Raw genomic sequence first — 22404 nt, 5'->3', positions numbered from 1 at the left:
CTTCACATCTCTTATTTGGGCTTTGCACCAAATAATCCAACAATCCCCCACAAAGAATGGATCAAATCGATTGGTCTGACTCGAGAAAAAGTCTGAGAGTACAACAGAAAGTACTATATCAGGATAGGTAGTGTTTGGCTTTGAACCTTCCTTAGTGAAAGCTTATCGAACTCACTTAACCAGTCAGTGGTTATCAGCCTTGAACTGCCAGTTGTTATTGCAAGCTTAAACAATAAACCTCACATAGCACTTCCCAATTCGAGATTAGTTCTCGGTTGTGCTCATTACCTCGGCCATGAGCGTCTTGGGTTTCACAAGTGCTTTAGGAAATCTTGCCTTAAAAGAATTCCACAGAGCCGGCCTTACTCCACTTGCATAGGTGATGCACCATCAAGAGTATCTCTTTATACCCCACTTGTGTATTACAAGATATGGCATCATTAAAAGCTTAGCTTATCCTCAACTTCACAGCACCCAGTGCATCCAGGAAAGGGGAGAAGAAAATATTCTGAGTGCTTTCTCATCAGTTACAAAGTTTGCGTTGTCCTATTGAACCTAGTCCATGGGATCTCCAATCGCTAGGTTAGGTTTCCACCAAGTAACTCTTATTGTGTTAAGGATTTTAGCCCCATTCCTTTCGATGCGCAGTTTACCCTCTCAGATGTTAAACCTTTTGTAAATGGATCCGCAATATTCTCATTCGATTTAACATAATCGATGGAGATTACACCAGTTGAGAGTAACTGCCTCACTGAATTGTGTCTACGACGGATATGTCGAGATTTACCATTATAAATGAAATTCTGTGCCCTAGCAATAGCTGCTTGATTATCGCAATGAATGCATATTGCTGACACAGGTTTTGGCCATATTGGAATGTCCTCTAAGAAATGACGAAGCCATTCAGCTTCTTCACTTGCCTTATCTAGAGCAATGAACTCCGATTCCATCGTTGATCGCGCTATCAACGTTTGTTTTGAGGACTTCCAGGAGATTGCCGCTCCTCCCAAAGTGAATATGTAACCACTAGTTGATTTAGATTCTTCAGAATCTGCAATCCAATTAGCGTCACAGTATCCTTCTACTACAGCTGGATATTTACTATAACACAAAGAATAATTCTTTGTCTTATTTAAATATCCCAATACTCTCAACAGAGCTTTCCAGTGTTCATGTCCCGGATTGCTTGTGTACCTACTCAGTTTGCTAACAGCATAGGCAATATCAGGTCTTGTACAATTCATGATGTACATGACACTTCCAATTACTTGAGAGTATTCAAGTTGATTTATTGCGTTTCCAGTATTCTTGTGTAGGATTAGGTGTGCAAGAAATGGATTATTAGTATCTTTGATATAAAAATCCTTAAATCGTTCAATCACCTTTTCAATGTAGTGTGATTGAGATAGTGAAAGGCCATCAGAAGTTCTTGAAATTTTGATGCCTAGAATCACATCAGCAACACCCAAATCCTTCATGTCAAAATTCCTTTCCAACATTTTCTTGGTATGATTAATAGAATCAATATTCTTACCAAGAATTAACATGTCATCGACATATAGACACACAATTACACATCCTCTCTCGGTGGATTTTGTGTACACACACTTGTCACACTCATTGATTCTAAATCCATTTTGAATCATGACTTTGTCAAATTTTTCATGCCACTGTTTAGGAGCTTGTTTTAGTCCATACAGTGATTTGACAAGTCTGCATACAAGCTTCTTATCTCCTTGGGTTTGAAAACCCTCAGGTTGTTCCATATAAATTTCCTCGTTCAATTCACCATTCAAAAAAGCAGTTTTTACATCCATTTGATGTATCTGCAAATCATATAGTGAAGCTATTGCAATCAACATCCTGATGGATGTAATCCTTGATACGGGAGAATAGGTATCAAAATAATCTAGACCTTCCTTTTGTCTAAACCCCTTGGCAACCAAACGTGCCTTATATTTGTCAATGGAACCATCTGCTTTCAATTTCCTCTTGAAAATCCATTTGCATCCAATTGGTTTATTTCCGGGTGGAAGTTCAACCAATTCCCAAGTATGATTGCTCATAATGGATTCAATTTCACTGGTCACAGCTTCTTTCCAGAATGGCGCTTCTGGAGACGACATAGCTTCACTATATGTCTTAGGTTCTTTTTCTAACAAGAATGTTAGGAAATCTGGACCAAAGGATGTAGAGATTCTCTGTCTCTTACTCCTTCTTGGTTCAGTGTCTGTAACCTCAGCTTCTATCTCTTTTCCCTTTTCGAAGTTTAACTCCCTTAACCTCTTGTGAGGAGTTTCACCTTGATCCTTTTTGTAAGGAAAGATGTACTCAAAAAACTCAACATCTCGAGATTCTAGAACCGTATTCACATGAATATCAGGTATTTCAGATTTATGCACAAGAAATCTATATGCACTACTGTTGTGTGCATATCCGATAAACACGCAATCAACAGTTTTTGGACCCAGTTTTATTTGCTTAGGTGGAGGAACTGCAACCTTTGCAAGGCACCCCCACACTTTCAAGTATTTGAATGACGGGATCCTTCCATTCCATAACTCATATGGAATTTTTCTTGTTTTCTTGTGGGGTACTCTGTTTAGAACATAGTTTGCTGTTAAAACCGCCTCCCCCCACAAGTTTTGAGGTAGTCCCGAACTTATGAGCATGGCATTTACCATTTCCTTTAAAGTTCTATTTTTCCTCTCAGCAATTCCGTTTTGCTGAGGTGTATAAGGAGCTGTCGTTTGGTGTATTATTCCCATATTTGAGCATATCTCCTCAAAAGAGAATGATTGATATTCTCCACCTCTGTCTGATTTCAAAATCTTAATCTTTTTATCAAGTTGGTTCTCAACCTCATTTTTGTACTTGATAAAACTCTCCATTGCCTCATCTTTGCTAGTCAATAAATAGACATAGCAAAATCGTGTGCAATCATCCACAAAAGTAATGAAATACTTTTTGCCACCTCTACTTTGAACAAATTTTAAATCGCATAGATCACTATGAATTAATTGTAGAGGTATTGTACTTCTCTCAATTGAATTGAATGGTTTCTTTGCAAACTTTGCCTCAACACATGTTTCACATTTATAATGTGCATCCAAATTAAATTTTGGAATTAGCCCCAAGTTTGCGATTTTCTTCATTGTACCAAAGTTTACATGTCCTAGTCTACCATGCCACAAAGATGGAGAACACACCATGTAAACTGAATTCATCTCTTTATTCATAACTAATTTTGGGTACAAGAATTTGGAATTTTCATTGATTACAGCAACATTGGCTTTAAAAAGCCCATTATCTAAGTACCCTTTGCCTACAAATACCCCACTCTTAGACAAAATAAATTTGTCGGATTCGAATACCATCTTGAATCCTTTCTTGCTAAGAATGGGGCCTGAAATCAAATTCTTCCTGATCTCGGGAACATGCAGCACATCCAGTAGGTCAAGCTCCTTTCCTGAAGTAAACTTCAAAGTCACCTGTCCTCTCCCTTCAATTTTAACTGGGGCAGAGTTGGCGACGAAAATATGTTCTGCCTCCTTTGCTTCCTTGTAGGTGGTGAACAGTCCCTTATCAACACATATGTGGCTAGTAGTACATGTGTCAACCCACCAATCCTTGGCATTGGATACCATCAGAACTTGACTTACAACAGCAGCAAATCTCTCCTCATCTTGCTCATCAACTAGGTGGGCTTGATTATTGGCTCGTCCCTTGCCTTTTCCATTTTTCTTGCGCTTATTTCTACAGTCTTTAGCCATATGTCCAGGCTTGTCACAAACAAAACAGTTCCCCTGAAACTTCTGGGGCTTACCATTCTGTTGATTATTATACTTCCGCTTCCTAAATTGCCTAGGTTTGGAAGACTCCACCAGATTTGCCTTTGGCTCTTTGGAAGAACATGTGCTCTTCCTATTGTCCTGCTCAATTCGTAGTCGGCCCAACAGATCATCCATGTTCATCTCCTTCTTCTTGTGCTTCAAGTAGTGCTTGAAATCAGTCCAAGAATGAGGAAGCTTGTCTATAGTAGCTTGCACTTGGAAGGACTCACTCATAGTCATTCCTTCTGCTTCAATCTCTTGCAGAATAACCTGAATTTCTTCAGCTTGATCAATCACTGGTTTGGAATCCACCATTTTGTATTCCATGAATTTGGTCACCACTTGCTTTTTTGAGCTTACTTCCTCGGTACCATATCGTTTATCAAGTGCTTCCCACAATTTTTTAGCACTCGGCATTTTAGAATATGCCTTGTATAGCGGATTGATCATGCTATTCATGATATAATTCTTGCACAGATAGTCACCATACTTCCATGCATCTATAGCAGCTACGACCGTCACATCAGTCTCATCAGCACCAATTGTTGGACACTCTTCCTTCAGGTATCTGACCAAACCAATAGTGGTCAAGAAAAAATACATTTTCTGTTGCCACAGTTTAAAGCCTGAACCAGTAAATTTCTCAGGTTGTTCAGCCTTGATAGAGTGGGGAATCACTGGTGGTGCACTTATATTCACAGTCGGCTTTTCATTAACCTTTCGACTGGACTCGGCCTCACTCACAGTGTGACCATCATTAGCCTTTCGACCATTGCCACCATTAGTGGTCTTATCATCAGAGGAGGCATTGCCTCCCTCTGGATCAACAAAAGGGTCAACAGCAGGATCGTTTCCTACTCCAGGCATCCTCGGGTTATTAGGGGCAGCCATTGTATCAAGTTATATCTGTAATCAAGACCTAGTAAGCAAACACAAAAGGCCAACAAACACACATTTATCACCTTAAGATTGTTGTCAATTGTTTACAAACTAGGGATCACCACTTCAGATAGCAATCATATAAAACAAAACACATGTACCTAGACCATGTATATGTAGGTATATCATATCCCGAGTTCATATATATATATATGACAAAATCATATAAATCCAAACCATGCTTATGTGATCATTGTATAAGCTGAAACCATTAACTCATATATACATATATATTTAATCGGCAATGCTATAGAGCAGTACACATGTAATCAATAAAACTTTAATTGTCTTTTAGTTCAACACGTATTGAATCATTGATTACACATCATCAACCGAAACATGATTGCACAAAATATCACACCGAACAATATGACCAGACTCAAAGCAACAGAGTTTGTTACCGAACGACGAAATGAATTGAAGACAGAATTTGAAGCGAGGTACGCGGATGCGAATCTCCTTAAGGTGATAAAGCCGCCTGCTATCGGTGCCTACAGGATGGATGGCAATTCACCTCCCAAGATACAACGCTTCACTCCCACCGTTGGTAGCACTATCAAAACGATGGACTTAAGCGAACCTCTCTCGAACTGTGCTCTCAGACCTGAATAGAATTTTCTTAGAGTGTGTTTTTCTGTACTACTTTCAACTGAGGAGACCACTTCTATTTAACGAGGTAGTGGAGATGTGGAAAGAGATAGGAACATATTTTGATAACTCTAGTGGATAGACACAATCTTGAATGAATCCAATCTTGCAGGGATTTTATCTGAGCAAAACCAATTTAATTTTAAGCTCATCTTCTCACATAACTTGAGTTCGGCCTCAATTGATTTGGGTCATTCTTCACATCTCTTATTTGGGCTTTGCACCAAATAATCCAACACTTTCTAGTAGGGACGTGATTGTTAGTGGTATGAATTTGAAGGTAGCAATTTATGCCTTCTTTTAGCACCAACTAACTTTTGTAAAGTAAGGGGCCCTGTCATCAAATCAGGGTATTGATTGTTTCAAAACATTGCCAATGTATTATTCTATACGTAACAATAAAGGATAGCATTGAAGATGTTTAAATTGCTCTTATCTTATATATGCTCAATAAGCTAATCGAGTTGGCTAAGCCAAACCACTTTGATATAGGCGATAGTCTAGCTGGTTATCTCGGTTTCAGGGTAGAAAGAATCTCGTCCGAAATCGGGAGTTCGATTTAAGTTGGCGTCATTATTTCCATACGATTTACACTGGGTCTTGGGCTCAACTAATTTGCCGTGTGGATTTTCTCGTGCCTAGTCCGACCCGATTTTGAATTTAGTGAGTTGTACAAAGGGCAAACCTTTAAATTGTTTTCGGTTGAAAAAAAAAGAGTTAGTTTTAAGTTAAAATAGATACACCTCTCATTTTTTGAGTTATTTACTTGTGTCAATGAAATTCCGTTGACCCACTCATTTAAAAACACCAGTTTGGCGTTGACCAGAACTAGGAGCGAGAAAGCAGAGCCGCCTTCTTTGTAAAAACAGCTTGGCCATTCCATATGAAGTCGGAATAAAGAAAAAACAAAGTCAGTAGGGTATAGTTGGGTCCTATTACTCTGTATTGGCATTATGGTGGTTTGATGGATTGTCTTCCTCTTAATTTGCCATTCTTTTTATTTTGCGTGAGACCCACACTGGGTTTTTACTTGAATTGATAGAAGACTTGGGGCATGATTGTAACTTTAGTCTTCTTCTTCACTGAGATACTGTGGAGGTTGATTCCATTCCTTTGTATAAATTATATATTTCTGTCTTTTCTTACAGATTGTTCACATGGGCCCCATACCAATTCCATAACTACCATTAAATTCTTATTTTAATGGGAAAAACACTACATGGGGTAAAGGCCACGGACAATATAAGTGCATCCCATCAATTTCTTAACAGAATTTTTAAAATACAGACAAAATATCATTATTTTTTATTTTACAGACTCTTGTTAAACTAATATTGTATCAAATTACTTATCATATTCTTTATTTTATCAAAATAATAATATCTATTTTCTTTTATTTATTATTTTATTAATTACAAAAATCATTCTCTCTGGAAATCGTCCTCCATTATTCCATCTCCTCCTCTGACAGGAACACCACATCTTCGCTCTTTCTTCTTTCTCTTCCATTGTCACTAGAAAATTCAATCACCACTAAAGAGAACAAATACGCAGGTTACCCATCACTGGAATAATCGAACCCCCAATCAAAACTTATGTGATGCCTCTAACCTCATTTAATTGAAGAGCCAAACGAAAATCACGAAGGAGGAGTTCAAAACCTATGCCGATTAAATGCCTCTCATTTCAAAGATCTCCCGTGGCCGATTAGAACGAGTCAGAGATCATCTCTCATTTCGATCTACTGAGAGTCAAAAGTCATCTCTCATTTCGTTCTACCGAGAGTTAAATACCTGGTTTGTCAAAGACCCTCTCTCATTTCGATCTACCGTGAGATAATGCGAAGCTGATCGATTCCGATAGTTGCTATCGGAGACAAATCAAAGGAGATGCAGTCTCGTTCTACAATGGAGAGAAGATGAGACAGAAGATGACAGAGGAATGAGAGAATGAGAAGATGAAAGATGAAATATTATTATTTTAATAATACAGAATGCTACAGTGGTTCTGATGTAGGAATCAGTGTATCAAGTCTTTATTAAAAGAGAGTTTAGGGAATTGTAGGTGTGTGTTTTTGACAAAATCTCTATAATTATTCTCTATTTTACAGACATATTCTTATTTGGATAATCTGATGTGATGTGGATGTTCTCATCATAAAATTCAGTATTTGGATTTTTTTATAGTCTGGAAGTCAATATCTAGAAGTAAAAGACGGGGAGGGGAGAGAGAGAATCATTCCTTACTTGAGCTTGCGAGACTGTTCTAACTAGTAAGCTCGCCCTTTTATTTGGCATGTGAAACGTGAACCGGGATCTATTCTGTGCTCAAAGGCCAAAGCTAAGCCGGACCCAACTGTTCAAAGATTTATTTTTTTCTTTCAAGGTAAGCTTCGACGCCCCTCCTAGTTCTAGCTTCCAACTACAAAAATCTTGTAAATCTCGCTCTTTGAATATGGTTTTTTGGCTCAATATGATGTCTATCCATGTGGGTTTCGTTAAGCACTACAATATTATTTCTTCAACTTAGTTTAAAATATGATAATATTTCTTGTGTTTGTACCATAGACGCCACAATAAAATACGGGGTTTCCTCAACATATCTATGTATAAATAATGTTTCTTTTTTCTTCCCCTTCCCTTCTGGTTGTGGGTTTTTACTAGTTTTTCATATGGGTATTTCTAGCTTGTGGTTTAGCTTGTTTGATGAATTTTTCGTATGGGTATTACTATCTTGTTAAAACCTTGATTTTGGATCCGTGACACATGAATTTTGTTTTTTAGCTTGTAATTTAGTTGGTTTTTTCTAATGGGTATCGCTATCTTCAGATGAAATCTATGGAGGTTTTCCGCACATTCTTGCCTTAACATCACATGACAGATGGATTTCTCGTGTTATTGTTAATGCTGACATTGTTGGCAGGTGTCTGTTGCCTTGAAACAATTCCGGTGTCAGCTAGCTGAGGAATTCAATTAGTTAATTGAAATCATTCCAGGACATGGATGTCTTATTGACAACCAGGCTAGGCTCCATCAGAACTCTAGGGCTATTTTTTCTTACTGTGTTGGGGGCTGTGGAAGCCATGGGTGATGCTGGTAATACCAGTGTTTCAGTCTCGAGACCTCGAACTGTGAATATAGGAGCTCTGTTTACAATGGATTCTGTGATTGGAAGAGCAGCAAAGCCAGCACTTCAAGCTGCAATTGATGATGTTAATTCTGATTCAAGCATTCTTAAAGGAGTGAAATTGAACCTAATTTTACATGATACAAATTGCAGCGGATTTTTGGGAACCGTTGAAGGTATTTTCTGAAAACCATCTATGGATTTAGAATTAAGGTTTTTTTTCTTGTGAGACAGTTGGATTTATTTGTGGGTTTCGGTTAGAATCCGAAAGAAAGGGGGAAGTATTTATTTTCTAACAGGAATTTGGTTTGTTATGCTGCATTTGATTTGTTGGTCATATATTACCCTGTGTTTTAGTCTACTTAAAGCGTATGGCTTTAGTATTACATCAATATCTTAATTGAATTTTACTGTGGCCATTGGTGAAGTAAAAACCACATGAAGTTAGAGCTTTTGAGTGTATTTCAATGTTCTCTGCTTCATTTGTTTTCAATTAGCCTCTCTAATTGGGAACTATATATGGGGATACCGGTCATAAATCTGCAGCATTTGTATTCCATAGTGGAAAAAATGCATTGGTGGTTATGATGTCTTTGCCCAAAATGTTTTGGTAAATGTCAAATTGCATTGGTGGTTCAGATGCATTTTAATAGGTGCCTCACTTCAGAGCCATGATCGCATTGCATTATATTAAGTTCGCTTTCTGTATGAATCTTGTACAGTAGCCTAAGTCACATCCCAGCAATGTTAGCATGAATCTGTGATTGAATTGATTAGCTAGGACTATACATGTGAAAACTCTGCTAATTTTCCATGCAAAGAAGGAATTCTGACTGAGATATCCTTGCTCATGTAGCTTTGCAGCTGATGGAAAATGACGTGGTTGCGGCAATTGGGCCTCAGTCATCTGGGATAGCTCATGTCATCTCCCATGTTGTTAATGAACTTCATGTGCCACTTCTGTCATTTGCAGCAACAGACCCTGCTCTTTCTTCACTGCAGTATACTTATTTCCTCCGCACCACACAGAATGATTTTTTCCAGATGTATGCGATCGCTGATATGGTTGACTACTTTGGATGGAAGGAGGTAATAGCTATCTATGTAGATGATGACAATGGAAGAAATGGAATTTCTGTGTTGGGTGATGCATTGGCAAAGAAGCGTGCAAAGATCTCTTACAAGGCTCCTTTCACTCCTGGAGCCACCAGAAGTGACATAAATGATCTGTTGGTTGGAGTAAACCTGATGGAATCCCGTGTTTATGTTTTGCATGTTAATCCTGACTCGGGTTTGACAATATTCTCGGTTGCTAAAGTCCTTGGGATGATGAGCAGCAGCTATGTCTGGATTGCGACCGATTGGCTTCCTTCTCTTATTGATTCAATGGAACCAGTTGATACTGACACTATGAACCTCATACAAGGGGTGATTGCTCTTCGCCATCACACCCCAGATTCTGCTGGAAAAAGGAATTTCATGGCTAGGTGGAATACATTGAAGTATAAGGCGAGATTGGAGCCTTCTGGCTTCAATTCTTATGCACTTTATGCTTATGATTCTGTTTGGTTAGCTGCTCATGCTCTTGAAGTTTTTTTGAATGAAGGTGGAGTTGTATCATTTTCTAATGATCCGAGGTTGCATGACACAAATGGAAGCACATTGCACTTTGCATCACTTCGTGTTTTTGATGGAGGCGCACAGCTTCTCCAGACGCTTAATCGGATGAACTTCACAGGACTAAGTGGTCAGATCCAATTTGATCCAGATAGGAATTTAGTTCATCCTGCATATGATGTACTTAATATTGTTGGAACAGGGGTCCGCACGATTGGTTTTTGGTCAAATGATTCTCATCTTTCTGTCGTTGCCCCAGAGATCTTGCACACGAAGCCTCCCAATACTTCTTCTAGTAACCAAAAACTAAACGACGTAGTATGGCCTGGGGAAATCACAAAAATACCAAAAGGTTGGGTTTTCCCCAACAATGGAAAACCACTGAGAATTGCTGTGCCTAACCGTGTAAGCTACAAAGAATTTATGGGTAAAGACAAAAGCCCCCCTGGGGTGAAAGGTTATTGTATAGATGTCTTTGAAGCTGCAGTTAATCTACTGTCTTATCCTGTCCCGCGTTCATATATATTATTTGGAGACGGCAAAAGAAATCCTGAATATAATGATCTGGTGTATCAGGTTGCCCAGAATGTAAGTATCTAGCTTTTATTTCCGTCCATAATTCTCTGATGATCTAGATTAACCCCTGGTATAAATAGTGCTGAAATGAGATTTGTAATGGTTCTGATTGGCATCTTCCTTCTTTAAGAACTATGATGCAGCAGTTGGAGATGTCACAATTACTACAAATAGGACAAGGATTGTGGATTTTACACAGCCTTACATGGAATCTGGACTTGTTGTCGTTGTGCCTGTCAAGGAGGAAAAATCTAGTCCTTGGGCTTTCCTCCAGCCATTTACTTGGCAAATGTGGTGCGTCACTGGTGCCTTCTTTCTTTTTGTGGGAGTTGTCATTTGGATTCTTGAGCATCGGCTCAATCATGAATTCCGTGGTCCTCCAAGGCAGCAACTTATGACAATATTTTGGTTAGTATCTCTCCCCCTCTCCCTCTCTATCCCTCTCCCCAACTGCCCCACTAGCAAATGATGGCTGCTTGCAAGTGCCTTGCTATCTTATTTTTCCATAAATACTGTAAAATCATATAGTATATGCATGTTGTCTTAATAAAGGCTGTGTCAGGGATGGATATTAGTTTGCAGTTTACACACAGTACTAGACAGTAATGACCAAAACTTTTCATTGTACTTCAACTCTGGTTAGTTAGATGGATGTTTCTTTTATGAGTCGGATGAATTGTTAATCGAGGAATCCTATGAAGATTTTGCAACCTTCTCTATAGGCTCCTAACCATGCTCCTACTTACACATGCCCATGGCCTTGCTTTTAGCTACTCTTTTTGTTTGTGCTATGGCTTACAGATACGAGCATTATGAGTACTTCTACCTGACGTATTTTCTCATCTTGCAGGTTCAGTTTCTCAACAATGTTTTTTTCTCACAGTACGTTAATTACTTGCCAACATCTATTCTATTTTTCTGTGTTGCATTGCATCGTCTTTGAACCAGATATATATCATGGGTTTTGCTGCTTGGAACTTGATGCAGGAGAGAACACTGTAAGCACCCTGGGAAGGATGGTGCTGATCATATGGCTTTTTGTAGTTTTGATTATCAATTCGAGCTATACAGCTAGTTTGACATCGATCCTCACGGTGCAGCAGTTATCATCAGGTATTCAAGGAATTGACAGCTTGATCTCAGGTTCGGAACCAATTGGAGTTCAGGACGGATCATTTGCCTGGAACTATTTGGTTAATGAGCTCAACATAGCTGAATCTAGGCTTGTTAAGTTGAAAAGCCAGGAAGAATATGCTACTGCATTTCGTCTAGGACCAAAAGGTGGCGGAGTAGCTGCTATTGTTGACGAGCTGCCTTACATTGAACTTTTCTTGGCCGACACCAATTGCGGCTACAGGATTGTAGGGCAGGAGTTTACTAAAAGCGGATGGGGATTCGTAAGTATGAATACCATAGATATCTTATGATGACTGAACAAATTTTCATATTCATAAGTTACTCAACTCTTAGAACATCTGCAAAGAATACATACGTCTTTCTAACGCTGAAAGTTTTCGTTTTATTGATTACTTTTCATTTCATCAATTAGGCTACTCAACTCTTAAAGCATTTGCCGATTTGATTTGATGAGAATATTAGTTTATTCAACCGACTAATTGGTCGCTTCTGATATACATTTCCCAGGCATTTCAAAGGGATTCTCCTCTTGCAGTCGACTTGTCAACTGCCATTCTTCGACTATCAGAAAATGGTGACCTCCAAAAAATCCATGATAAGTGGTTATCACATGGTGATTGTTCTATAACAAGCCAAGTTGATGCAAACCGCCTCTCTCTCAAGAGTTTCTGGGGCTTGTTCCTCATATGCGGCATTGCATGCGCGATTGCTCTTATTATATTCTTCTGTAAGATATTTGGTCAGTATCGCAGATTTTCTCCTGATGTTGAGGAGACAGAAGTGGAGGAGATTGAGCCGGGTAGGAGTAGGCGCACGATCGGATCAGCTAGCTTCAAGGGCCTGATTGATTTTGTAGATAGGAAAGAAGCAGAGATTAAGGAGATACTTAAACGGAAGACTAGTGATAGCAAACGAAACGCCAGCCCAAGCACAGACGGGCAGCCACACTCGCCGCCATGAATAAAGTTTTCTGGTGAAGTTTCAAATTATGGTCTATTTGATTAGCATATCTATATATATATACACACAATGAATACAAATTCATACATATACTAGCACATACATTTCCCTTCTCTGCATGGCAGAAGCAGACAGATAGTTATTAGAATTGCATGGGAAACTGTTAGATAGCTGTAGTGTACCATTTTTTTCTCTAAAAAGAGGGAGCTTTTTAAGATGTGCAGTGGGGATCTTCCATTTTAATCTTCTTCAAAACTTGACAGATTTTTTGTATATATGGTATGGCTGTTTGGTTTTCTATTTCTACCTTTCTAAAGTGCATGCCTGCCATGGTGATTGGTGGGTTTAACAAATGTGCTTGATGTGTCTCTCTAACATCCTTCTTGCCAAGACCATATCGATGTTTTGAACAAAACATATGACAACCTAAGACTGCAATAACTACAACTTTATGTTAGACTCACACTTGTACAAGGTATTGATAGGATGAAGGAAAACAGAGATATTACAAGTAATATAAGCCTTTGCATGCAAGTTCAAGACCTTGAGCATCTTCATTCTTCCAGGCAAAACAACCTCTGATGTCAAATTAAAGCTACCAGCTTCAAGATCATTGCTAAAATTGGGATTTGAGATCACTTCATCTCCCATTATATCAACCAAACTGGTCGTATTAAACGTGCCGCGAGCAGGTACAAAACCTTCTTGAACAGGAACATCAGCTACAATCACACCATGGTAATAAACATTACCTGTACTGTTTGTGAACTCAAAGCTTCCATAGTTGGGATTGTTGATTGTAAAAACCACGTCTAGCGTGGCGTTTAGCGATGGTGGGAAGAGATTGAATTGAAAATTTTGGATTCCGGCGGAGTGAGCAGTGATTTCTGGTCGCTTAAGCTTGAAGATGGTCAGTGACAGGGTTGTGATTACAATGATGAGAATGACTACCACAATTGCTGTCAGGGCACCACATATTTTGAGGCCTCTTTGGGAAGTTCTGGTCATGGCAGTGTTTTTCAATTGTAAGAAAACAGAGGGTTGTAGAAACTTGTGTTGGTGTAAAGCAGGGAGATTTGGATTGGTGTAATGGTATTTATGCAAAAAGCAATATATAGAGTCGCGGAGGGTTGTGTTCTTTTTCGAGAAATCCTGAGTTCGATTCTCATACCTTTGTGGCCAAACGTTAGGTTGACCCAACTTTATCTTGTCCTCATATGGAAAACTTCTGTTCGTGTGGGCTTGACAACCATAGTTTAGACCCATATCATATCTCTAAAAGACAAATTGGTACGGTATCTTTCTCCATTATTAAAAAAGAAGGTTGTGTTCTTTTTATGCTTCAATTCAACGAGCATAGAATGCAATTATGGAATTTGAAAGTTAATTTGTTCATGTTTTGGTGGCTGGACGTGCACACTCCTCAACATTACATTAGTCCAGGTTTGACATTTAGTTTGCTTTGTTCGTTTACCAGGACTTCTTGCCTCTTGGACTTTGTTCGGCAAAATAAATATTCTTGGGCTAAGATGGGAGAGGCCCAAGATTGTGCGTCTGCATCTACCCAAATAGATTTGGGTTTCTTAACTACGAGGCCCAAATTTGGGTCAAATCCATAGATTATTATAGATTAATAGATGAAGGAAAAATGATAGCTAAAGAATAAAAGAAAGACGAAAGAGAATTGCCGAAGATAAAGCAGCCCAACATATCCGACCAGGCGACCAGTATCCCGCTTATTGGGCCAGGCCTCATATTCTGTAATTGGGCCACAAAGAGAGACGTCATCTGATGGGCTAGAGGTATGGGCATCCGCTTCCGTCCTTCTAACTTCTATTCTTCTAAGACTGTAATATAGAAGAGACCTAAGGCCCATAAGTTGACATTTGGGCCAGCAGAAGAAAGGAACGCCATTTTTTAAAAATAAAGCCCAAGCCCATCTTAACCCAGCCCCCACTTTTTTTTTTTTTATACGAGAACCCATTTTCTTAATAAAAAAAAGCCCAGCCCTAATATGGCCAATTCAGATTCTACGGTTTCTACCACGTTTCCTTTTTTTTTTTAATCAGAATCTACCTCGTTTAATTTCCAACTAACCACGATTATTCTTACAATTACAAGGTCGCAATGGATTTCGATTATGATAATATCAAAAATACCTGCTGACACATATCGCCACGCAAGCTAAGGAAAATGAGATTAGGCAGGGACTATCTCGGCAAACTCAGATGTTATATTGGTTTTAACTTTTTGGTACGACCTAATAGGTATAAGCCTGGAAACCTCATGTGGCTAAAACATTTTGAGGGTATGGATGAACGCTCATAACTGAAAAAAGAAGGAAATCTACAAAACATCCATAATGGATTCACTCTCAAAAATTTCGCCCACAATTAAAGATAATAAGTGATTCAAAATTCATATAAAAAAAGAATTTTCATTTATGTAAATCTCTCACATTCTCACCATTCATTACTAGCTAAAGAAAGAGTTTTAAACACCAGAGTAATCTCAATACCTACCAAACGCCGAGCGTACCGAGCTAACTTGAGCGTCTTGTGCATCTCCTGTGGTTTTCTATACATAACAGTCACCTTCTGATCATCAACTGATACCCCTACAGAGCCAAAGAGTCGGTTACGGAGCAGTCAGAGTTGGTGCCATTTTACACCTCATCACATAAGATTATTATTATTATATTTATTGTTGTTGTTATCATTTTTTATTACAACATAGCATCGCAAGAAAACGGTTGTCGTTGATGACGTCTTCGTTTATAGTGATGTTGATGATACATTTTGCCGGCCTACAATCACGACATATCATTTTCTCCTCATCTTCCTTCTGATTTGAAGAGAAAATCTTCTCTCCACTTGCACACTTTGTCTGGTTATTCGATCAAGATGAACGACTTGCTCACGGTAACACCTTGTTTGTTCTTTAATCTGCTTTTCTCTCATGATTCTGTTACTGTTGGCAGTTTATGTTGAACTGATGTTTTAAATTTGCCGTATTGGGTTTGATTCTGGAGGTCGTAATTTGGTCAAACTGAAACTAAATGGTTCCAGATAAACATGTTTGATTTGAATTTGGGTTTATGGTGTTTGGAGCTGGGTTAGTGCTGCATAGTGATGAACCAGGCTTTGAATTTGCTCTCTATTACTGAGTTTATTTGAATTTGAGCTGTTCAAGTGTGCCTTTACCTTCAGTTTATTTGGTTGTTAGAAAATTACAATCAAGAATTGAATTGGAGGTCCAATTTAGCATCTAATCGTACTTGTGTTCCTTCTTTCTTTCATGATCAGGAATTTCCCTTTCATTCAGAGGACCTTGTTTCTTTCAGCTTTCTTTGATTAGAATTTTGATTTGTGTCATAGGATTCATTTGTTGGTGATGCGAAAAACCGGCCTCCGAATACTGGTGATGTTGAGATGGGTATGCGGGATCCGAAGAGTGACTCCAATGCAGGAATGGAAGCTTTCAATAAGCAGGTACCCTTCTGTTTGTGGTTTTTTTACAATTGCATGAGATGCCTTAATAAATTGGAGTCATACCCATGGGATCATGACAGTTTATTCCAATTTCTGATGCATTAGGCGATGTTCTTTCATTCCTTTTGTAATTAGAGTTCTTACAGATGAAAATATAAAACACAACTTACCGTAACATTGTCTTATAATAGAACTTACCATAACATTGTCTTATAATGTCTTTACTTATTTTAACAGCTTTTGTTGAACTGCATTTTTACCTTTCAAATAATATATTGCTTTTGCTGTTTGTCATTCAGATACAAGAGGTCGAGAAACAAGTGGAGAGACTGTTGGCGCTACTTAAGAAACTTAAGGTATGTAATAACCATTTGATGAATCTTATTTGCACCACATTTTTTGCTAAGTACACCCCATTCACCCTTTGAAAATACACTAGATTGGGGTGTACTTAGCAAAAAATGGGGTGCAAATAAGAGTCATCTAACCATTTTCCGAGGCTGTGTTCCTATCATTACCTTCAGTGACATGTATGTTAGTGAAAGTCCTGGAAGCTAAGATTATGAATAATTACTTTTGGCCCCTGACAATTGGTTATATGAATTGTGAGTATTTGGGGACTGGGTTGGGTTTATATTTTTTCGTTGCATTAAAAGAGATTTGGATGGTTAGATGACTATATATGTTCTATGATGGTTTAAAATTATGCCTCAACAACTGTGATGCGTCCTGTGAGAATTTCATGTCCCGTTACTGCTACATAGAGCTACAGAAGAAATTAGAATATAGCTTTTGGAACTTATGTGTTATATCTTTTTTTCTGCAGGATGCAAATGAGGAGTCAAAGTCTGTAACAAAAGCAGCTGCCATGAAAGGTCCTAGTTCTTATCTAAATAAATTTCTTGTATTTATGTCCACGTTCTTGCAGTAATCTCTCATTTCAAGTACTTGGAAAATGGGATATGGGTTATTCGTGTTACGAACCATGAACACAGCGTTGGTGGTTTGTTCAGCACTACCAAAGTTTCATCGATGCGAACAATTATCAACTGTTGGTAGAGAACTAATATGAGAATAACTGTTCAAAGATATTAGAGCGTCTTGAAACTTATGAGAACCTTTCTAGAACTGCTTTTTGGAGCTATAAACATTCAAGAGTGTCGATTTTAAGTTTCGAATAGGCTGTCTCCCCTTATTGTATTTTTCTGTTTCAAATCCATTGTACAACTCCGAGAGTAATGTTAAAAATATTACAGCCATCAAGAAGCGCATGGAGAAAGATATTGATGAAGTCGGAAAGATTGCACGTAATGTCAAGGCCAGACTAGAAGCAATAAACAAAGATGTAATACTGCTGCTAATTATTTCTAGTTTGGATTAATTTTCTATGAGAATGCCTGGGGCGTTTGGTTGTTATGTACTGATTCCGCCTCTTTTTCTCCAGAACTTGGCAAATCGACAGAAACCTGGATGTGAAAAGGGAACAGGTGTTGATAGATCTAGAATGAACATCACAAAGTGCGTTGCAACAGCTGGATTTTTCCCCTCATAATTTTATATCAACTGTTGAAATAGAATTTAGATAGTTAACATCCTCTCTATATGCTTTATTTGGATTGTAGTGCTTTGACAAAGAAGTTCAAAGATCTTATGACCGAGTTTCAGGTACAATCTTCTGATTATACCGACTGTTTCATAGTTGATTATCTTCATGTTCTAATCCTACTATTTCATTTTAGACTCTGCGACAAACAATCCAAGACGAGTATCGAGAAGTTGTGGAGAGAAGGGTTATCACAGGTTCAAACTCTTGGCTTATTAATTGGGACACAGAATTATCACTCTCTTCTTAAATTGTCGACTAAACACTTGCTTCACCCCCTATTTCTTTCTCCTTTATGGTTTTTTTTCCCCCTTTTCAACTTATGATCGAGCAGTTACGGGAACCAGACCAGACGAAAAGGTATGCATGGACGTTGAAATTGAAATTTTGGCCTCTAATGGATATGGATATTATTATAACTAGCAAAAATTTGATGGCTGTGTTAGACTATCGACAACCTGATCGAAACCGGTAACAGTGAGCAAATCTTCCAGATGGCTATTCAACAGACAGGAAGAGGACAGGTTTGTTTCTTAAGAAAGATTGCAGAATATTACTGTAAAGTTTTCCAATGATATATACTATGGTTGCAGGTGCTAAATACTCTGGAAGAAATCCAGGAGAGACATGATACTGTGAAGGAAATTGAGAAGAGGCTACTAGACCTGCATCAGGTGCACTTTGCCTGAGACCTAAGCGTGGACTGCCAAAACGCAGATTGCCTAATGTTAGTTAAATGTGTTTTTTTTTTTCCAGATTTACCTGGACATGGGAGTCCTGGTTGCTGCCCAAGGAGAGATTTTAGACAACATAGAAAATCAGGTTAGTACTTAAAACACCAACCACCTTTTTGTAGTGTTTGTGCTGAATGTGACACAGTAAAAAACGTAATACTTAGCCTACGTTTAAGCTTGAAACACAAGAAACTAGAATCCACCATAGAGAGAAGCAATCTCAAAACATTTTTATAAATGACTGAATACTTAGTAAACAAGGAAATCGAGACAAAGGAAATCGCAAAATTACAACAACGCGAAAAAAAGAGTAAAATGCAAATTCGAAGGCCTAAACAATGGAATTTGGCCAAAATAGCATGGGCTAGTGGCAAAGCTCGATGCAGTATGCACTAGCGTGGGGTGGTGGCCAAAATAGCATGGTGTTGTGTGTTTATGGGAAACTTGCAGTATTCTAATTTTGTTCACATTCTTCAAATTCTTGGATACACAGGTGACAAACGCTGTGGATCATGTTCAACTGGGCACGGATGCTCTCCGCACAGCAAAGAGCTTGCAAAAGAAGTCGAGGAAATGCATGATGATAGCCATTATCTTACTCCTGGTCATCGCAATCATCGTCGTCCTCTCTATTTTGAAGCCTTGGAAGAAGTGATCAACAGAGTTTGGGATATTCAGTATCAGTTCACCCAAAAAAAGAACACACTATAGAACTTTTCTCTTTTAAACACCAACATGAACCTTGCAAGCTGAAATGTCCATCTCTCTTCCCTTTCCTTTCCTGTCATGTTAGTTTTATTTCCTGTTTTCAGTAACCTTCCAAGCTGCAATCATTGTGCCATTAACTGTTGCCTGTTTCCAACATGCTATGGAAGTACAAACATCATGAATGCATAAACAACTTACATTCAATAGCAGAAATGTTAAAGAAATCGAAAGACTAAACCTGTACTTTTTTTTTGATAATCGAGAATGACAAGTTTATAAAATTTACCATTTAGATATGGCCATATAGTCCTGAACTCTAAGCCGTCAGCCCGTGCGTACTGCGCACATTACCAAACCTGTATGCTTTTCCTCTAGAAATAGAAGAATCCAGCAGAAGTATCTTAACAAAAGCTCATGATAGTTCTTCAAGACACAGAATGGAATTACATAAAGCATACACAAGCTCCAATTGGTAGCAAGGCTTCGTAGATGCAAAAACACAAGTAGTAAATTGCCTATAATCACGTATTAAGTTATTGCCACACTTTATTAACACTCAAAATAGGGCTTCTACATTCTTGCTTTGGCAACAACCATGTTGCCTTCATTACCCAGTTGGGTGTCTCCTGGCCTCTCCTTGAATTGCTCCTCAGTCACACCTGCAAATTAATAGAATTAGAACAAATGTTGAATTTGATTGATACTAACATACAATTTATAGGAATATTGGAAGGAAATGACATGCCTTTTCCCATAGCAGCAGTGGAAGATATGCCTCCCTGAACAGTCTTGAGATACCGATCATAATAGTTTGCGCCGGACCATTTTTGATGAGCAAGTGTGTCAACACCATGGTTCCTTTCTTCTCTCTGGATCTTCTCAACATAAGCCAGCATTCCCCTCTTGGAATAGTCTTTCGCAAAAGTGTCGACGATTAGTGCATCAGCATGGAAACCTGCAAGAGTTATGAACTGCCAACAGTATCCCAACTTAGCAATCCTAGGAATGAACTCCCTCATTTGTTCATCAGTCATTCCTGAAGCATCCCAATTGAATGATGGTGAGAGATTGTAGGCCAACATGGTTTCAGGGTGCGCCGATTTCATTCCTTCAGCAAACTTGGTGCACTCAACCATGTCTGGGCTTGCAGTTTCCATCCAGATAAGGTCAGCATGAGGAGCAAAAGCACGGCCGCGAACGACTGCAGCCATTACAGACCCTTTGAACCTGTAAAACCCTTCTCTGGTTCTAGGCAAGTCCCAGTCCCAGAACAGATTCTTAAGCCCCAATCTTTCAGCAATCTCTCTTCCTTGCTCATTGGACAAACACTTGTCAAAGCTTGAATGATTCATCCACTCATTCATTCTCCTCCTCTTCTCATCCTCTGGAGCATTCATATTCTTAATTGCATCCACAACACATTCGGGGAATGTTTTGAGTTGCGCCGCTGCAAGCCAATTGTCCTCAATTGCTTGAAGTTCAGATCCTGTTTTACCAGCAGCCATTGCTTCTGCTAAAAGAGAAGCCAAGTGTTTCCCTCTAAGGTTTGGATTTGTAGCACCCAAGATAAACTGATGGTCTCTATAATCCACATTGGATTGGATCAAAGTAGCCCCGACCGCATCGGTCCTAGCCACCAAAACTGTTTCAGTTCCCATCACATCAAACTGTAACCTTGCGGCTACAAGCCTATTAATGTGCTCACTAACAGCAACAAGTACTTTCCCGGCCATGTGACCGCATTTTTTGGTCACAGAAGACTGGTCCTCAATGTGAACACCAGCAGCGCCCCGCTCCACGAAGAGCTTGCATAGCTTGACAGTTGCTGTAGTGCCTCCAAAGCCAGTATCCCCATCAGCAATTATTGGTTTCAAGTAATCAATATAGGAAGTCCTGGCCCTCTCTTCGCGGCTCATGCTCATTCTCGCCTCTCTTTGTTTCCTGTCATGGTATTGTTGCGCGAAAAAGAGCTGTTCGACCTTGTTCGGGACGGTGTCATAGGGGTAATCAGCAAGGTCTGGACCTGGTTCATTTGTGGAGGTGTGTGTGGATGAGCACTGCCATCCAGAGACATAAATTGTGTCCAAATGTTTAGCCATCATAGTCACCTGGACTGGATCAAGTGCACCAAAAGTCCTCGAAGCCGTGCCGTTGGCTTGGTGAGTCTTGAGAGTTCTCCAGAGTTTCTTAGCCAATTCATTAGAGGCATAGCTCTGTTTAAGGTTTCCCCTCAAAGCAACAACATCTCTTGCTGAATACAGTCGGTGGGTTAGCTTGAACCTCCCAGAGTTCCACCATGCTTGCACCTCTGCAACTTCAGCCTCAAACCTCCCTTCTTCCATTACCTGATCATAACAACTTATGAGCTCATTCAAATTTCCATTTAAATTGAGCTAAAATTAATGCAAACTCCATTCCTCTGTTTTACAGAGACTGATTACTCAGACCCTATTGCATAACCACCCAAAATTTCTTGAATGAGCTAAATTAAATTTCTGAAACCAAGAAATCTTGTTAGAATTGATCTAACATCAAAATTATAAGCTTTTTCTCTGTACTTTAAATAGATTTTGTTACCAATGTACTCTGCTTTGAGCAGCTCAATTAAGCAGAGCTTATAGTATAAGCACTTAAAAGTACCTGAATAAGATCAAATTGCATGATACAAATAACTCTAAAAGAATTTAATCATAAATTTTCATAATATGGAAATAATTAGAACAAAAGATGTCAATGGGTTTACCACTGAAGGCGCTGAGAAAGATGCAGCCACGGCAAGAACTCTGTTTTTTTAATGCATAAAAAAACGTACAGAGAAGTTCACATTGAGTCTCCTCCGAAGTTCCTCAATTTATAACCAAACCAAACAGGGTGGCAAGGGTGACAGCTGGAAAAAAGTATTCGGACCGCAGTTGCAATTATATGAAAAAGCTGGATTCTTCCATTCATCATGGGGGATATGGTTGTGGCAGTGACAATACAAAACGGTTATAAGAGTCTGGATATGGTTATTTAGACTCCCGAGGTGATTT

At 38.9% G+C, this 22404-nt stretch overlaps 4 protein-coding genes across 6 annotated transcripts; 2 read left to right on the top strand and 2 right to left on the bottom strand.

The window, feature by feature from the left end:
* The first annotated feature begins 6865 nt into the window (after positions 1 to 6865).
* LOC119991904 (glutamate receptor 3.4-like) lies at positions 6866 to 13134 on the top strand. Of its 3 annotated transcripts, none has more exons than XM_038838443.1 (7): positions 6866 to 7805; positions 8343 to 8722; positions 9403 to 10751; positions 10870 to 11147; positions 11590 to 11621; positions 11727 to 12136; positions 12384 to 13134. In XM_038838443.1, exons 2-7 carry the CDS (start codon positions 8419 to 8421, stop codon positions 12834 to 12836), a joined length of 2826 nt encoding a protein of 941 aa, XP_038694371.1. In that variant the 5' UTR covers positions 6866 to 7805; positions 8343 to 8418; the 3' UTR covers positions 12837 to 13134. The 3 variants fall into 3 exon arrangements, with proteins under 3 accessions (XP_038694371.1, XP_038694373.1, XP_038694372.1); XM_038838445.1 differs by having other exon boundaries at positions 11727 to 12140; XM_038838444.1 differs by having other exon boundaries at positions 8249 to 8722.
* Positions 13135 to 13246: 112 nt separating this feature from the next.
* On the bottom strand, positions 13247 to 13896 carry LOC119991906 (late embryogenesis abundant protein At1g64065-like). The gene has a single exon (XM_038838446.1). It carries the CDS (start codon positions 13842 to 13844, stop codon positions 13278 to 13280), a length of 567 nt encoding a protein of 188 aa, XP_038694374.1. The 5' UTR covers positions 13845 to 13896; the 3' UTR covers positions 13247 to 13277.
* Positions 13897 to 15586: 1690 nt separating this feature from the next.
* Positions 15587 to 19513, top strand: LOC119991313 (syntaxin-132-like). The gene is made up of 13 exons (XM_038837657.1): positions 15587 to 15757; positions 16214 to 16327; positions 16627 to 16683; positions 17154 to 17202; positions 17584 to 17672; positions 17772 to 17845; positions 17950 to 17992; positions 18067 to 18127; positions 18265 to 18290; positions 18377 to 18454; positions 18524 to 18604; positions 18687 to 18752; positions 19158 to 19513. The coding sequence occupies exons 1-13, from the start codon at positions 15740 to 15742 to the stop codon at positions 19317 to 19319; spliced, it is 918 nt and encodes a 305-aa protein (XP_038693585.1). The 5' UTR covers positions 15587 to 15739; the 3' UTR covers positions 19320 to 19513.
* Positions 19514 to 19750: 237 nt separating this feature from the next.
* On the bottom strand, positions 19751 to 22368 carry LOC119991312 (isocitrate lyase-like). Its single transcript, XM_038837656.1, has 3 exons — positions 22116 to 22368; positions 20118 to 21717; positions 19751 to 20031 (listed from the first exon to the last, which is right to left on the bottom strand). Exons 2-3 carry the CDS (start codon positions 21712 to 21714, stop codon positions 19943 to 19945), a joined length of 1686 nt encoding a protein of 561 aa, XP_038693584.1. The 5' UTR covers positions 21715 to 21717; positions 22116 to 22368; the 3' UTR covers positions 19751 to 19942.
* Positions 22369 to 22404: the final 36 nt, after the last annotated feature.

The sequence above is a fragment of the Tripterygium wilfordii genome, chromosome 22 (genome assembly GCF_013401445.1).
Source record: "Tripterygium wilfordii isolate XIE 37 chromosome 22, ASM1340144v1, whole genome shotgun sequence".
NCBI lineage: Eukaryota > Viridiplantae > Streptophyta > Magnoliopsida > Celastrales > Celastraceae > Tripterygium > Tripterygium wilfordii.
This window is presented reverse-complemented; position numbering and strand designations above follow the sequence as displayed.